This window comes from Sapajus apella, unplaced genomic scaffold (assembly GCF_009761245.1).
Source record: "Sapajus apella isolate SASKATOON/1434 unplaced genomic scaffold, GSC_monkey_1.0 scaffold225, whole genome shotgun sequence".
NCBI lineage: Eukaryota > Metazoa > Chordata > Mammalia > Primates > Cebidae > Sapajus > Sapajus apella.
Window position 1 is genome coordinate 655,280 of NW_022437165.1, and position 17,776 is coordinate 673,055.

General features: G+C 44.3%; 1 protein-coding gene across 2 annotated transcripts in view; it reads right to left on the reverse strand.

The window, feature by feature from the left end:
* The window catches only part of PSPC1 (paraspeckle component 1), a 101,304-nt gene extending 92,405 nt beyond the window's left edge, over positions 1 to 8,899 (reverse strand). For both annotated transcript variants that reach the window (XR_004265983.1, XM_032271181.1), the window contains exon 1: positions 8,562 to 8,899. Coding sequence is in view for 1 of the 2 variants with exons in the window: in XM_032271181.1 (XP_032127072.1) it covers positions 8,562 to 8,884 (323 nt within the window). In the remaining variant the exon portion in view is untranslated. The remainder of the gene's footprint in view (positions 1 to 8,561) is intronic.
* Positions 8,900 to 17,776: the final 8,877 nt, after the last annotated feature.

Consider the following 17,776-nt stretch of genomic DNA (forward strand, 5'->3'; position numbering starts at 1 on the left):
GGAAAGATGTGAAAAAGCAAATAAAATGTTTGGAAAAGCAATCCCTTTCAAATATGAATATAAAATAGGAAAAGTACAAGATTTTTGTACTTTTCTGCCCAGGAAAGTGTACAGAAAGGAGTTTTAAAAAGCAAGCCTGAAGCCAGGCACACTAGCACTTTGGGCAGCCAAGACAGAAGGATTCCTTGAGGCCAGGAGTTCAAGACCAGTCTGTGGAACACACTGAGACTGTGTCTCTAAAAAAAAATAAGGCCGGGCACGGTGGCTCACGCCTGTAATCCCAGCACTTTGGTCTGTTACCCGGGCTGGGTGGCCGAGGCGGGAAAATTGCCTGAGCTCAGGATTTCAAAACAACCCTGGGTAACATGGCGAAACCCCATCTCTACTAAAATACAAAAAATTAGCTGGCCATAGTCCCAGCCACTCAGGAGGCTAGGGCACAAGAATCGCTTGAACCCGGGAGGAGGAGGTTCCAGTGAGCCGGGTTTGCACCACTGCACTCCAGCCCGGGTGACAGAGCGAGACTCTATCTCCAAAAATAAAAATAATAATCAGTGGTCTCTGGTGGGGTGTGCCTATAGTCCCAACTGTTATTACTCCAGAGACTAAGGCAGGAAGTTTGTTACAGTGAGCTATGATCAACACACTGTACCCCGCCTGGGCAAGAGTGAGACCTTGATCCTAAAAAATATTTTTAATAAATAAATAAAATAAAAATACTCATGTGGCTTCACTGTTATTCACTAGGCATTTTTTAAATCTTTGCCAATACAACAGGTTTTTTAAATTTTACTTTAATTATTAATTTAAAAATTTAACATCTGTCAATCTGAAAAATTATCAAAGCCACAAAGGTCTCTAAATGGCACAGAAATACAACGCAGTGTTGGAAGAGAACTGATATAGAAACCAGTAAATTATTTTTCTCCCAAAAACAATAAAATGAAAAGGGACAAAAATTAGCAAATAAGAGTAATGCCATATATAATAAGAACATGAGCCATATTAGTAGTTGTAACAGAAAAGAGGTTACTCCTTGATATAAACTGAATGTTTGTGTCACCTCAGAATTCATGTACTGAAACCCAATCCTTAATGTTACAGTATTTGGGGTTCTGGGAGGTGCACAGGTCAAGAAGGTAGCATCCTCATGAACAGAAGCAGCGTTCTTATAAAAGAGATCCCAAAGGCTCCTCCCTCATCCCTTCCTAGATGAGAAGAGGCATACAGAGTGAGAAGATGGCTGTCTATGAACCAAGAAGCAGGACCTCACCACCCACTGAGTCTGCTAGCACCTTGATCGTCAACTTCTCAGCCTCCAGAACTGCGAAAAATAAATTTCTGTTGTTTATAAACCTGCCAGTCTATGATACTTGGTTGTAACAGCCCAAATAGCACAAAAATCAACCAGGTGTGGTAGTGTGTGCCTGTAATCCCAGCTACTCAGGAGGCTGAGGCAGGAGAATCACTTGAACCCGGGAAGCGGAGGTTGCAGTGAGCTGAGATCATGCCACTGCATTCCAGCCTGGGCAACAGAGCGAAACTCCATCTCAAAAAAAAAAAATTCTATTCCTGGTGGGCAGAAGGTGCCAAGTTCAGAGAGGCCAGGTTGAGGACAAGGAATGGCCCCCCCAACATCAAATTGGGCCTCCTAGTCAAGGACATGAAGATCAAGTCCCTGGAGATCTCTCTCTCCCTGTCTATCAAGGAGTCTTAAAATCTTTGACTTTTTCCAAGATTTCGAAGATTATGCTCATGTAAAGGCAAACCCTTGATAGCCAACAGATCAGGTTCACGGCATTTGTTGCTATCGGTGACTAGAATAGCCACATTAGTCTGAATGTTATGTGCTCCCGGGTTGTAACTACCACCATGCAGGGGTTCATCATCCTGGGCAAGCTTTCCACTGCTGCTACGCGGCAAGACTACTGGGAGAATAAGATCAGCAAACCCCATACCATTCCTTGGTACTGTGGCTCTGTGCTGGTGTGACTCATCCGCACTCCCAGGGGCACTAATATCTCAGCCCATGCCTAAAACACTGCTGATGATGGCCAGTACCAACTGCTATACCTTGGCCAGGGGCTACACTGCCACTCTAGGCAACTTTGCAAAGGCTACCTTTGATGCTATCTCCATGACCTACAGCTACATCACCCCCAATCTCAGGAAAGAGATTGTGTTCACCAAGTCTCCCTATCAGGAATTAAATAACCATCTCAAAGAGACAAACACAAGTCTCAGTGCAAAGTCCGAGCCTCCAGCTGCAGCTACTACATAGTGTTTTTAAACACACCAAAAAAAGTGAATTAAGCATTTTTTAAAATCTATAATAAGAAAACAAAGGGTGACTAAACACTATGTACCATAATGTTTATCATGGTAGGAACAGTTAAATCTGACACAATTACGACATACTATACAGAATCTTCAATGATATAAGAAAAAATTCATAATAAGAAACTGAAAAACTTCAGGCCAGGCATGGTGGCTCAAGGCTGTAAAATCCCAGCACTTTGGGAGGCTTAGGTTAGTGGATCACTTGAGGCTAGGAGTTTGAGACCAGCCTGGCCAACAGGAGAAACCCTGTCTCTACTAAAAATACAAAAATTAGCCAGGTATGGTGGCACACGCCTGCAATCCCAGCTACTCAGGAGGCTGAGGCAGGAGAATTGCTTGAACCCAGGAGGCAGAGGTTGCAGTGAGCCGAGATGGTGTCATTGCACTCCAGCCTGGGTGACAAGACTCGGTCTCAAAAAAAACAAAAAGACTGTACTTAGGGCAAGGGATACAAAGGTAAACAAAACAGTCCCTAAAAAGAGAGACAAAAATATATGTGAGTAAACAAAAAACACTGAGTCTAAGAGCTAGGAAGGAAAGAAGCAATGCAGTCATTCAGTATAACAAAGAGAGCCCAGTTTAAATAAGGCAGTTACAGAAATATTCTATTAAGTGACATTCCAGCTGAGACTACTATGCGAACAAGAACATCTTGAGTTCCATGAGAAGGTTTAACTAACAAGTAATAAAGTTCCTAAGCAAGGAAAGTCTGCTGGCAGAATAAACTACTCCCTGAGATTTGGCATCAGACAAAACATCACACCGAATACAACTGACTACAACTTACTAGCTGTACAACTTAAGCAAATTACATCTCTGGGCCAATTTTCTCACCTGAAAAATAGAACAAATAACCACTGTTGCCACAAAAATCCAAGAAAGTGATTATGAAGTATCTGACAGACAAAATGTTCAACACCTTGCCCATTCCCTCAAAATTCTTTTTAATTTATTTAAAAGCTATCATCCAAGGCCGGGCGTGGTGGCTCACACCTGTAATCTCAGCGCTTTGGGAGGTCAAGGCAGGTGGATCATTTGAGGTGAGGAGTTCAAGACCAGCCTGGCTAACATAGCAAAACCCTATCTCTACTAAAAATACAAAAATTAGGCTGGGTGTTGTGGCTCACGCCTATAATCCCAGCACTTTGGGAGGCTGAGGTGGGTGGATCATGTGGTAAAGAGATGAAGACCAAGATACAAAAAATAAATAAGTAAAAACAAAAAAATAAAAAAAAAGATGAAGACCATCTTGGCCAACATGCTGAAACTCTGTCTCTCCTAAAAATACAAAAAATTAGCTGGGCGTAGTAGCACACACCTGTAGTCCCAGCTACTCCGGAGACTGAGGGAGAATAGCTTGAACACAGGAGGCAGAAGTTACAGTGGGCCAGATCACGACACTGAACTCCAGCCTGACAACAGAGTGAGACTGTCGCCAAAAAAAAAAAAAAAAAAAAAAAATTAGCCCGGTGTGGTGGTGAATGCCTGTAATCCTAGCTACTCAGGAGGCTGAAGCACAATCACTTGAACCCGGGAGGCAGAAGTTGCAGTGAGCCGAGATCATGCCACTGTACTCCAGCCTGGGTAACAGAGCAATACCCTGTTTCAAGCCTGGGTAACACAGCAAGACCCTGTCTTAAATAAATAAATAAATTACCTACCTACCTACCTACCTGCCTACCAGCCAGGAGCAGTAGCTCGTGTCTACAATCCTAGCACTTTGGGAGGCCAAAGCAGGAAGATTGCTTGAGCCCAGGAGTTTAAGACCTGCCCGGGCCACATGACAAAAATACAAAAAGTACAAAAATTAGCCAGGCATGGTGGCACATGCCTGTGGTCCCAGCTACTCAGAAGGCTGAAGTGGGAGGATCACATGAGCCTGAGGAGGTTGAGGGTGTAGTGAGCTGTGATCGCACTCGGCCTGAGTGACAGTGAGATCCTGTCTCCAAAAAAAAGGTATCAATAAAAAGTTCTTGCCGGGCACAGCGGCTCACACCTATAATCCCTGCACTTTGGGAGGCCGAGATGGGTGGATCACGAGGTCAAGAGATCGAGATCATCCTGGTCAACATGGTGAAACTCCGTCTCTACTAAAAATACAAAAATTAGCTGGGCATGGTGGTGCACGCCTGTAGACCCAGCTACTCGGGAGGCTGAGGCAGGAGAATTGCTTGAACCCAGGAGACGGAGGTTGCGGTGAGCTAAGATCGCGCCATTGCACTCCAGCTTGGTTAACAGGAAAGAAACTCCATCTCAGGAAAAAAAAAAAGTTCTTAGCTGGGCGTGGTGGTGCATCCCTATAGTCCTAGCAACTTGGAAGGCTGAGGTGGGAGGATCACTTGAATCTAGCAGGTCAAGGCTGCAATGAGCTGTGATCATGCCACTGTACTCCAGCCTGGGAGATACACCGAGACCCTGCCTCAAGGAAAAAAAAAAAAAAAAAAAGGCCAGAAACAGTAGCTCACGCTTGTAATCCCAGCACTTTGGGAGGCTGAGGCAGGTGCATCACCTAAGTCCAGGAATTCAAGACCAGCCTGGCCAAGATGGTGAAACCCCATCTCTACTAAAAATACAAAAATTAGCCAGGTGTGGTGGCAGACGCCTGTAATCCCAGCTACTTGGAGGCTGAGGTGGGGGAATTGCTTGAACTCGAGAGGTGGAGGTTGCAGTGAGCAAAGATTGTGCCACTGCACTCCAGCCTGGGTGACAGAGTGAGACTCTGTCTCAAAACATTAAATAAATTAAAAATTTTTTAAATAAAAATTTAAAAATAGGCCTGGCGCGGTGGCTCAAGCCTGTAATCCCAGCACTTTGGGAGGCCGAGGCGGGTGGATCACGAGGTCAAGAGATCGAGACCATCCTGGTCAACATGGTGAAACCCCGTCTCTACTAAAAATACAAAAAACATTAGCTGTGCATGGTGGCGCGTGCCTGTAATCCCAGCTACTCGGGAGGTCGAGGCAGGAGAATTGCCTGAACCCAGGAGGCGGAGGTTGCGGTGAGCCGAGATCGCGCCATTGCACTCCAGCCTGGGTAACAAGAGCGAAACTCCGTCTCAAAAAAAAAAAAAAAAAAATTTAAAAATAAAAAATAAAAACACCAAGTGTGGGTAAAATATGGAGTAACTAGAAGTCACTCACTCATTGCCAACAGGAATGTAAAAAATGGTACAACCACTACGGAAAACAGTTTGGCAGTTTCTTATAAAGTTAAACACACAGCAATTTACCCCTAAATATTTACGTAAGCCACATGAAAGCATAATATTTACAAGAAACCTTGAAAACAAATATTCATAGTATCTGTATTCATAATAGCCAGTAGTTGTAAGCAACCCAAATATCCACCCATACGTCACAAACAAAATAGTTATGTCTATACCATGGAATATGATTTCACCATAAAAGAAACAAAATACTATACACACAAAGATATGAATGAAATCTCATAAACATTATGCTAAGCAAGTGAAGCCAGACACAAAAGAGTACATACTATATGATTTCACTTAATATTAGAAAACACAGCCAGGCACAGTGGCTTAGGCCGGGCAAGGTGGCTCACACCTATAAACCCAGCACTCTGGGAGGCTAAGGTGGGCAGATCACCTGAGGTCAGGAGTTTGAGACCAGCCTAGTCAACATGGTGAAAACCAATCTCTACTAAAAAATACAAAAAAATTAGCCGGACATGGTGGCGCACACGTGTAATCCCAGCTACTCAGGAGACTGAGGCTGGAGAATCTCTAGAACCTGAGAGGCAGAGGTTGCAGTGGGCCGAGAATGAGCCATTGCACTGCAGCCTGGGCAGCTAAATGAGACTCTGTCCCCAAAAAAAAAAACAAAAAAAAAAAACTCATTTATAGTAACAGAAACAGGTATCTAAGGCAGGTAGATAAAGAGTGCAGAATAACTAACTGTAAAAGGGAACAACAGAACTTGTGTGGGGTAATGGAAATGTTCTCTATTTTTATTATGGCAGTGCATTACATGCATAAATACGTTGGTTAAAACTCACTGAGCTCAGCCAGGCGAAGTGGCTCACGCCTATAATCCCAGCACTCTGGGAGGCCCAGGCAGGTAGATTACTTGAGGTTAGGAGTTCGACACCAGCCTGGCCAACATGATGTAACCCCATCTCTACAAAAACATAGGCCAGGAGCAATGGCTCATACCTGTAATCCCAGCACTTTGGGAGGCCGAGGCAGGGGAGGTTACATGAGGTAGTAGTACGAGATCAGCTTGGTCAACATGGTGAAACCCCATCTCTACTAAAAATACAAAAGTTAGCCAAATGTGGTGGCTCACACCTCTAATCCCAGCTCATCAGGAAACTGAGGCAGGAGAATCACTTGAACCCGGGAGGCTGAGTGAGCTGAGACTATGCCACTGCACTCTAGCCTGGGTGACAGAGCAAGACTCCCTCTAAAAAAACGAAAATACAAAAGATTACCTGGGCACGGTGGCACACACCTGTAATCCTAACTGCCTGGGAGGCTGAAGCAGAACTGCTTGAATCTGGGAGGTGGTGGCTGCAGTGAATTGAGATCGCCACTGCACTTCAGCCTGGGTGACAGAGCGAGACTCCGTCTCAAAAAAAAAACAAAAACAAAAAAACACCTCACTGAGCTCTAAAACAGAATGTCTTTTTTTATTTTTTTATTTTTCTTTTTAAATAGAGACTGGTTCTTATTGTAACCTTGACCTCCTAGGCACAAGTGATCCTTCCACCTCAGCCTCTTGAGTAGCTGGGACTGACTACAGGGCAAATAGCTGAAACTACTGTGCATTCCACCATGCTGGGCTCCCCAAAGTGTTGTGTTTTTTTTCTTTTTTTTTGAGACGCAGTTTGGCTCTTGTCACCCAGACTGGAGTACAGTGGCACCATCTCAGCTAACTGCAGCCTCTGCCTCCTGGGTTCAAGCGATTCTCATGCCTCAGCCTCCCAAGTAGCTGGGATACAAGCACCCACTAGAAAGCCCAGCTAATTTTCGTATTTTTGGTAGAGATGGGGTTTCACCATGTTGGCCAGGCTGCTCTCGAACTCCTGACCTCAGGTGATCCGCCTGTCTCAGCCTCCCAAAGTGGTGAAATTACAGGCATGAGCCATGAGCCACCAAGCCCAACCTTTTTTTTTTTTAAAAGACATAGTCTCGCTCTGTCATCCAGTCTGGAATGTGGTAGAGCAATCTGGGCTCACTCCAACCTCTGCTTCCAGGGTTCAACTGATTCTGGTGCCTCAGCCTCCCAAGTAGCTGGGATTACCGGCACACGCCACCACGCCCAGCTAATTCTTTGTATTTTTAGTACAGACAGGGTTTCACCATGTTACCCGGGTTTGTCTCAATCTCCTGAGCTCAGGCAATCCACCCGTCTTGGCCTCCCAGGGTGCTAGGATTACAGGCATGAGCCACCGTGCCCAGCCCAAGGTGCTATTATTTTTTAGACAGGGTCTCACTCTGCCACCTAGGCTGAAGTGCAGTGGCATGATCTGGGCTCACTGCAACCTCTGCCTCCAGGGTTCAAGCAATTCTCCTGCCTCAGCCTCCTGAGCTGGGATTACAGGGATGTGTCACCATGCCCAACTAATTTTTGTATTTTTAGTAGAGACGAGGTTTTTTTGTTTTTGAGAAGGAGTCGTCTCACTCTGTCGCACAGGCTGGAGTGCAGGGGCATGATCTCAGCTCACTACAACCTCCAACTCCTGGGTTCAAGTGATTCTCAAGGCTTACCTCAGCCTCCCAAGTAGCTGGGACTACAGGCACACACCACCACGCCTGGCTAATTTTTGTATTTTTAGTAGAGATGGGCTTTTGTCATGCTGGCAGGCTGGTCAGGAACTCCTGACTCAGGTGATTCGCCCAGTGGGTATAAGCCATCACGCCCCTATGGTGCTTTTTAATGAATGTCAATTAGGTGCAAATAAAGCTGATTACAATTTCTAAAAGGATTAAAGTTTATAGATTTTACTTTGTATATAGATGTTCAGTACATTAGACAAAATCAAAATACAAAACATTCCTGAGATTTAACTAAACTCTGAAGAAAATATATGACTCTTGACTCCTACCAGTACACAAAAATTTCTTATTTATATTCACTGAATATTTACTTAACACCTACTTACCATATGCTAGTATGAACTGCAAGGAAAGACAGAATTCCAGAATAGAGAGAAGCCCATATGTAACTGGATAGAAGGACAAGATATTTAAAACTTACGTTGTTAGCAAGAATGCCCCATCACCACATCTTTCCAGAGCCTTTCGTGCAGGAGGTTTTGCTGCAAATTCTACAAAACCTTTTCCTGTAGCTCTACCACGATCATCCACAACCACAACAGCTTTCTCTACTGGACCAAACTGAGAAAATGCTTGCTCTAGCAGCTCATTGGAAACAACTGGAGAAAGGTTCTTCACAGTTAGGGCTGCTCCATGTGTGGCAAAGCGAATTCGTAGAGGTCTGCTCTTCAAAATGGTGCCATCCAGCTCTGCTTTTGCAATTTCAGCCAGTGTTCTGGATTCCTTTTTAGGAAAAGAAAACATTTTTAAAAGATGAAAGCAACAGGAAAAATTTAAAACAGTGGTTGGCTTCTAGGGAGAACAAGGTAGCTTTAGCAAATGGCTGATAGGATCAATTTGTTTTTATTTCCTTCTTTTTTTTTTTTTTTTTTTTGAGACGGAGTTTCACTCATGTTACCCAGGCTGGAGTGCAATGGCGCGATCTCGGCTCACCACAACCTCCGCCTCCCGCGTTCAGGCAATTCTCCTGCCTCAGCCTCCTTAGTAGCTGGGATTACAGGCACGTGCCACCATGCCCAGCTAATTTTTTGTATTTTTTTAGTAGAGACGGGGTTTCACCATGTTGACCAGGATGGTCTCGATCTCTTGACCTCGTGATCCACCCGCCTCGGCCTCCCAAAGTGCTGGGATTACAGGCTTGAGCCACCGCGCCCGGCCTGTTTTTGATTCTTTTAACATTGGTATCACATGGTTTTAACTATTCAATGACCATTTTAAACACTTTAAGTAAAAGGTCCCAACTCCATTGTTTTGTTAAAAGTCATCATTTAAAGATTAGCTCCTCATAAGCCCAATTACCAACGATTAAATACTCTAACCAATATACTGTAGTTTTAAAATCTCCCACATATATTAAAAGAAACACATATTAATAACTTGACTAGAGGCTGGGCACAGTGGTTCACGCCTGTAATCCCATCACTTTCAGAGGCTGAGGCGGGCGGGTAACCTTAGGTCAGGAGTTCGAGACCAGCCTAGACAAAATGGTGAAACCTCATCTCTACTAAAAATACAAAAATTAGCCAGGCATGGTGGTGTGTGCCTTTAGTCCCAGCTACTTGGGAGGCTGAGGTAAGAGAATCTCTTGAACCTGGGAGGTAGAGGTTGCAGTGAGCCAAGATGGCACCACTGCACTCCAGCCTCGTCAACAGAGCAAGACCCTGTCTCAGAAAAAATAAAAACAAAAAATAATAACTTGACTAGAAACTATCATCAAAGGAATAATTCTCCATATCCTTTGTTTTTTATATCTTAACAAAACATGCCACCTCTCTATGGCCAGACAAATCGTCTTTCTTTTTTATTTGTATTTCTCTTCAATATTTTATGTAAAAACTACTATTAGTTCTTGGGGTTTTTGTTTTGTTTTTTTTTTTTACAGGGGAGGGGAGTGTCTGTGACAGGGTCTTACTCTGTTGCCCAGGATGGAGTACAGTGGCACAATCACAGCTTACTGCAGCCTCAAACTCTTGGGCTCAAGTGATCCTCCCGCCTCACCCGCAGCTGGGACTACAGGCACATGCAACCAAGCCTGGCTAATTTTTTAATTTTTTTTTGTAGAGATGGGGTCTCACTATATTGCCCATGCTGGTCTCCTGAACTCCTGGCCTCAAGCAATCATCTTGCCTTAGCCTCCCAAAATGTGAGATCACAAGTGTGAGCCACCTTGCCCTAGTCAATGCCTTAATTACTTCTCCTGAAAAACTGTCATGGGCTACAAATTTCTCACTATCACATGAAAAGAAACATAGGCAACATTCATGAGCTATAATAGTTCTCGCCATTATATACAGAAGGAGGTGTACATATGCACTTATTATAAACTGAAAAATATGCTCATTGCTGAAACTACAAGGTAAGAGAACTTCCTTCTACTTGGAAAATTCAAAGTTGGTGTAGAATATGGACAGCACCTAAAACAATAAATAACAAACTAGTAAATTTAATAGAGGTATGTCTTTTTCATCATGTTACAGGAACTCTCCAGGGACAACTGAAGAGGCTTTATACATATACGTAAGAAGAATACAAATATACTATCTTATGAAAAATGTCTTAAGGTCACAAGAGATCTTCATGCAATCCCTAAAATGTCCATGACAGCTTGAAATTACTGCCCTTTATTGCAAAAATCTACCTGTAGAATTATTTTTTACAAAAACGAAGTTACCCTTTTTAGAGATACAGTCATGCCTCTGTATCCATGGATTCATCCAAAAGTGGCTCGAAAATATTCGGGACCAGGCCCAGTAGCTCATCCCTGTAATCCCAGCACTTTGGGAAGCTGAGGCAGGTGGATCACTTGAGGTCAGGAGTTCAAGACCAGCCTCCAGGCCAACATTGCAAACCCAGTCTCTATCAAAAAATACAAAAATTAGCCAGGCATGGTGGTGAGCACCTGTAGTCCCAGCTACTTGGGAGGCTGAGGTGGGAGAATCTCTTGAACCCAGAAGGCAGAGATTGCAGTGCACTGAGATCACATCACTGCACTCCAACCTGGGTGACAGAGAGAGACACTGTGTCAAAAAAGAAAAAGAAATAAACAATTTAAAATAATACAGCCCAGCAAGGTGAATGACAAATGTAATCCCAGCACTTTGGGAGGCCAAGGTGGGCAGATCACCTGAGGTCAGGATCACGTGAGATCAGGATCACTGAGACCAGTCTGACAAACATAGAGAAACCCTGTCTTTACTAAAAATACAAAATTAGTCAGTCATGGTGGCACATGCCTATAATCCCAGCTACTTGGGAGGCTGAGGCAGGAGAATCGCTTGAAACTGGGAGGCAGAGGTTGCAGTGAGCCGAGATCACACCATTGCATTCCAGCCAGAACAATAGCGAAACTTCGTCTCAAAAAAAAAAAAGAGACAGACAGAGAGAGATGGGTACGTTCTTACCTAATATATTATGTAATCCAACAGCTCTTGAGAGGTAGACTTTAGAAACAGTCTTGAAAGTGAGAATAGGAAGAAATACGAAGACATTTCATGGGATAATAATATGTATATTTTGATAGAGGTTTGAGTTAAACAGACATATACATTTGTCCAAATTCACAAACTAGTGGCTGGGCATGGTAACTCACGCTTGTCATCCTAGCACTTTGGGAAGCTAAGGCAAAAGGATCACTTAAGCCCAGGAGTTTGAGGCCAGGCACAGTGGCTCATGCCTGTAATCCCAGCACTTTTGGAGGCTGAGGAGGGCAAATCACAAGGTCAGGAATTCAAGACCAGCCTGGCCAATATGGTGAAACTCTGTCTCTACTAAAAAAAATACAAAAATTAGCCAGCATGGTGATGAGCACCTATAGTCTCAGCTACTTAGAAGGCTGAGGCAGGAGAATCACTTGAACCTAGGAGATGGAGGTTGCAGTGAGCTGAGACCACACCACTGCACTCCAGCCTGGGTGACAGAGTGAAACTCCATCTCAACAACAACAACAAAAAAAAAGCCCAGGAGTTTGAGACCTGCTTGGACAACACAGTGAGCCTATGTTTTAAACAAAATTAGTCAGGTGTGGTGGTATATGCCTGTGGTCTCAGCTACCTGAGGGGCTGAGGTGGAAGGATCACTTGAGCCCAGATAGTCAAGCTTAGAGTGAGCCATGATCATGGCACTTCACTTCAGCCTAGGCACTCTGTCTCAAAAGAAAGAAAAAAAAAAAAGGCCAATACAATTAAAATTTGTGTCCTTTAATACATGTAAATTTTTAAAACCCTAAAAAATAATACGCCAGGCGTGGTGACTCACGCCTATAATCCCAGCATTTTGGGAGGCCGAGACAGGCAAATCATTTGAGGCCAGGAGTTTGAGACCTGCCTGGCCAACATGGCAAAACCCCATTTCTACTAAAAATACAAAAAATTAGCCAGGTGTGGTGGCGGACACCTGTAATCCCAGCTACGGGGGAGGCTGAGGCAGGAGAATCACTTGAAACTGGGAGATGGAGGTTGCAGTTAGCCGAGATTGTGCCCCTACCCTCCAGCCTGGGCGACAAGAGTGAAACTCAGTCTCAAAATAATAATAATAATAATAATAATAATAATAATAATAGTGGACTGGGCCAGGTATAGTAGCTCAGACCTGTAATCCCAGCACTTTGGGAGGCAAAGGCAGAAGGATGGCTAGAGCCCAGGAGTTTGACATCAGCCTGGGCAACAAGAAGAGACCTCATATTTACAAAAAAAAAAAAAAAAAAAAAAATTAGTCAGGCATGGTGGCATTCACCTGTAACCCCATCTACTTAGGAAGTTGAGGTGGGAGGATCATTTGAGCCTAGCAGATCAAGGCTGCAGTGAGCCATGTTTGTACTGCTACAATGCAGCCTGGATGACAGAGCAAGATCTGCCTCAGAAATGAACAAACTTTAAAAATAGTTGGGTTTTTTTGTTTTTTTTGCTCTTGCCCAGGCTGGTGTTCAGTGGCACGATCTCAGCTCACTACAACCTCCATGTCCTGGGTTCAAGCAATTCTCCAGACTCAGCCTCCCGAGTAGCTGGGATTACAGGCACATACTACCACGCACGGCTAATTTTTTGTATTTTTAGTGGAGACAAGGTTTCACCATGCTTGCCAGGCTGGTCTCGAACTCCTGACCCTGTGATCTGCCCGCCTCAGCCTCCCAAAGTGCTGGGATTACAGGCATGAGCCGCCACATCCAGCCTAAAAAAATTGTTTTAAGAAGAAACAATAGGCCAGTTGCAGTGGCTCATCATGCCTGTAATCCCAGCACTTTGGGAGGCCAAGGCAGGTGGATCATTTGAGGTCACAAGTATGAGACCAGCCTGACCAACATGGAGAACCCCGTGTTGTTGTTATGAGCCAGATAGTTCTTGTACTCTAGCCTGGGCAAGAAGAGTGAAACTCGTCTTAAAAAACAAAAAAAAAAAAAAAAAAGAAAAAAACAGCCTGGCATGTTGGCTCATGCCTGTAATTCCAACACTTTGGGAGGCCGAGGTGGGAGGATCACAAGGTCAGGAGTTCAAGACCAGCCTGGCCAACTTGGTGAAACCCTGTCTCTACTAAAAATAAAATAAAATAATTAGCTGGGCATGGAGGTACATGGGAGGCTGAAGCAGGAGAACCCAGAAGGCAGAGGTTGCAGTGAGCCGAGATCGTGCCACTGCATTCTAGCCTGGGCTACAGAGCGAGACTCCATCTCAAAAAATAAATAATAAATAAATAAAATAAAAAATCAAGAATCAAAAACCGATGGGTAGAGAAAGATGAACACGTACCTAATAACTAAACATAGCAAAATTTAATTGTAAGAATCTATGTGATAGGCATATGGAAAATACATTCATTTCTTTTCTTTTTTTTTTTTTTTTTCCACTCAGGCTGGAGTGCAGTGGCGCAATCTTGGCTCATTGCAACCCCCATCTCCCAGGTTCAAGTGATTCTCCTGCCTCAGCCTCCCAAGTAGCTTGGACTACAGGCATGCATCACCACGCCCAGCTAATTTTTGTATTTTTAGTAGAGACAGGGTTTCACCATACTGGCCAGGCTAGTCTCCAATTCCTGACCTCGTGATCTACTCGCTTCAGCCTCCCAAAGTGCTGGGATTACAGGCATGAGCCACCACACCTGGCCAGACATACGTTCATTTCTATATATCTAAAATTTTTCATAATTAAATGTTGGAGAGAGGTAGATAAAGGGAATCTGGTAAGGGCTGCAGAACTGAAGAGTGTTTCCAGAGGGCAACTCTTGTTCTGATTCCGTTAGGTATATCCAAGATGTCACATACTTTGTTTTTTCAGGGAAAATAAGAAATCTCAAATTTTTCATCAAGTAATTTTTTTTTTTTTTTTTTTTTGGGACGGAGTTTCACTCTTGTTACCCAGGCTGGAGTGCAATGACGCGATCTCGGCTCACCGCAACCTCCGCCTCCTGGGTTCAGGCAATTCTCCTGCCTCAGCCTCCTGAGTAGCTGGGATTACAGGCACGCGCCACCATGCCCAGCTAATTTTTTGCATTTTTAGTAGAGACAGGGATTCACCGTGTTGACCAGGATGGTCTCGATCTCTTGACCTCGTGATCCACCCGCCTCAGCCTCCCAAAGTGCTGGGATTACAGGCTTGAGCCACCGCGCCCGGCCATCAAATAATTTTTAATTACTGGCAACCAATTCCATTCTTAATGCTGTCTGAGTCAAATAAAATGTTTATGCTTTCAGGAATTTTCAATGCTATAAATAAATCCTTTTTCAAAGTTTACGGATTTTTTTTTCTTTTTGAGACACAGTCTTCCTCTGTCGCCCAGGCTGGAGTGCAGTGATGCGATCTTGGCTCACTGCAACCTCTGCCTCCTGAGTTCAAGAGAGTCTCATGCCTCAGTCTCCCCAGTAGCTGGGATTACTAATCTTTATATTTTTAGTAGAGACAGGGTTTCACCATGTTGGCCAGGCTAGTCTTGATCTCCCAACCTCAGGTGATCCACTGACTTAGGCCTCTCAAAGTGCTGGGATTACAGGCATGAACCACCGCGCCGGGCCACTTTCTCTGATTTTAAATGGTGCTAAATCAGGGTTTCTCAACCTTAACACTATTGTTATTATGGGCCAGATAGTTCTTGTTATGAGGGGCTGTCCTGGGCACTGCAGGCTGTTTAGCAGCATCTCTGGTCTCCGCTCATCCCAATGCCAATAGAATCACTCCCCAGTTTTGGCAACCAAAAATGTCTTCAGAGATGCCAAATAAATGTCCTCTGGAGAGCAAAAGCACCCTGTTGGAGACCCACTGCTCTAAATGTATACTGAAGTATCTGTAAAAGCAATTAAAAGTAAAATCGATTAAAATTACTTAATTGGGGGCTGAGCATGGTGGCTCACACCTGTAATCCCAGCATTCTGGGAGGCCAAGGCAGGAGGATCGCTTAAACAAGGTGTTTGAGACCAGGCTGGGTAACGCAGTGATACCCCCATCTCTACAAAAAAGTATGTCTTTGGCTGGGCGTGGTGGCTCATGCCTGTAATCCCAGCACTTTAGCAGGCCGAAGCAGGAGAATCTCTTGAACTTGGGAGGCGGAGATTGCAGTGAGCAGACATCACACCATTGCACTCCAGCCTGAGCAACAAGCGCAAAACTCCATCTCAAAAAAATAAATAATAAAACTATGTAATCATTATGACAAAGATCTTTACCTCATGCCTCAGAATAACTACAAGATATAACTATTATCAAGTAGTTACTGTAGATCAGCCCTTATCCATTATAAAACATAGATACACGCATTATCTTTCAGTATCCTCACCAAGAATCTTACAAGTTAGGTTTTGTTTTACTATATCCATTTTACACATGGGGAGACAGGCCTATAAGAGGTTAAGTAACCTGCCCAAGATCACACTTCAAGTACTAATTTGAACCTATAAGGAATTCACAATCTCCATCAATACACCATTATCCCACCTTCCAATTGATTTTCCTGCTATCACCCTGCACAAATACTTAAAACTAAAGGATCTTTAATAGAAGGAATACATGAATTCACAAGAAACTACATGACTACACCAAGACGGTGACTGCTCAAACTAAGGTCCAATGATTTCTATTTCAGGGTTCTTTCCAAAGCACAAGAACTTTTTTTCTCTCACTGTTTAGTTTACCAGCTGCTTAAAATTCCCCACTTATTCACTGGAAGAATATACAAGAAAAGAAAATAATAAAAATACAAAAACTCCCCATTTCAAAGGTACTAAGTTAATAAGTACAAGGAAATCCCGATTCAAATTCGAAATGGGGTGAGAACCTGATGGGGCTCCTGGAAAAAAAAATTTGAAATGGAAAAAAAAAAGAGAGCGAGAAATACGCTTCAAGTCAATCAACACAAAGTTGACCCAAGATCAAGGCAGATTTGATAATATAAAGAAAAAAGAAAAAATGAATTAAAAAACTTACAGTATATCCATACTGTAAAATACAAAATGCTTATTAAGGTCAGGTGCAGTGGCTCAGACTTGTAATCCCAGCACTTTGGGAGGATGAGGTGGGTGGATTACTTGCGGTCAGGAGTTCAAGACTAACCTGGCCAACATAGTGAAACCCCATCTCTACTAAAAATACAAAAATCATCCCAGGGTGGTGGCATGCCTGTAATACCAGCTACCCAGGAGGCTGAGGCACAAGAATCACTTGAACCTGGGAGGCAGGGCTGCAGTGAGCAGAGCAAGCCACTGCACTCCAGCCTGGGTGACAGCAAGTCTAGGGGGAGCGGGGAGGAAAGAGGGCAAGCACTGTAGCTCACACCTGTGATCCCAGCACTTTGCAAGCCCAAGGCGGGCAGATCACCTGAGGTCAGGATTTCGAGACCAGCCTGGCCAACATGGTGAAACCCTAACTCTACTAAAAATATAAAAATTTGAGCCGGGCGCGGTGGCTCACGCCTGTAATCCCAGCGCTTTGGGAGGCCGAGGCGGGTGGATCACGAGGTCAAGAGATCGAGACCATCCTGGTCAACATAGTGAAACCCCGTCTCTACTAAAAATACAAAAAATCAGCTGGGCATGGTGGCACGTGCCTGTAATCCCAGCTACTCAGGAGGCTGAGGCAGGAGAATTGCCTGAACCCAGGAGGCGGAGGTTGCGGTGAGCCGAGATCGCGCCATTGCCCTCCAGCCTGGGCAACGAGAGCGAAACTCCGTCTCAAAAAAAAAAAAAAAAAAAAAAAAAAATTTGCTGGGCCGGGCGCGGTGGCTCAAGCCTGTAATCCAAGCACTTTGGGAGGCTGAGGTGGGCAGATCACGAGGTCAGGAGATCGAGACCCTTGATGAAACCCCATCTCTACTGAAAAATACAAAAATTAGCTGGGCGTGGTGGTGCGCACCTGTGGTCCCAGCTACTCGGGAGGCTGAGGCAGAAGAATTGCTTGAACCCAGGGAGTGGAGGTTGCAGTGAGCCGAGATCACGCCACTGCACTCCAGCCTGGCGCCTGGCAACAGAGCAAGACTCTGTCTCAAAAAAAAAAAAAAAAATTAGCTGGGCATGAAGGCAGATGCCTGTAATTCCAGCCACTCCAGAGGCTGGGACACAAGAATGGCTTGAACCTGGGAGGTGGAGGTTGCAGTGAGCCGAGATTGCATCACTGCACTCCAGCCTGGGCAATAGAGCAAGACTCTGGTTCGGGGGGAAAA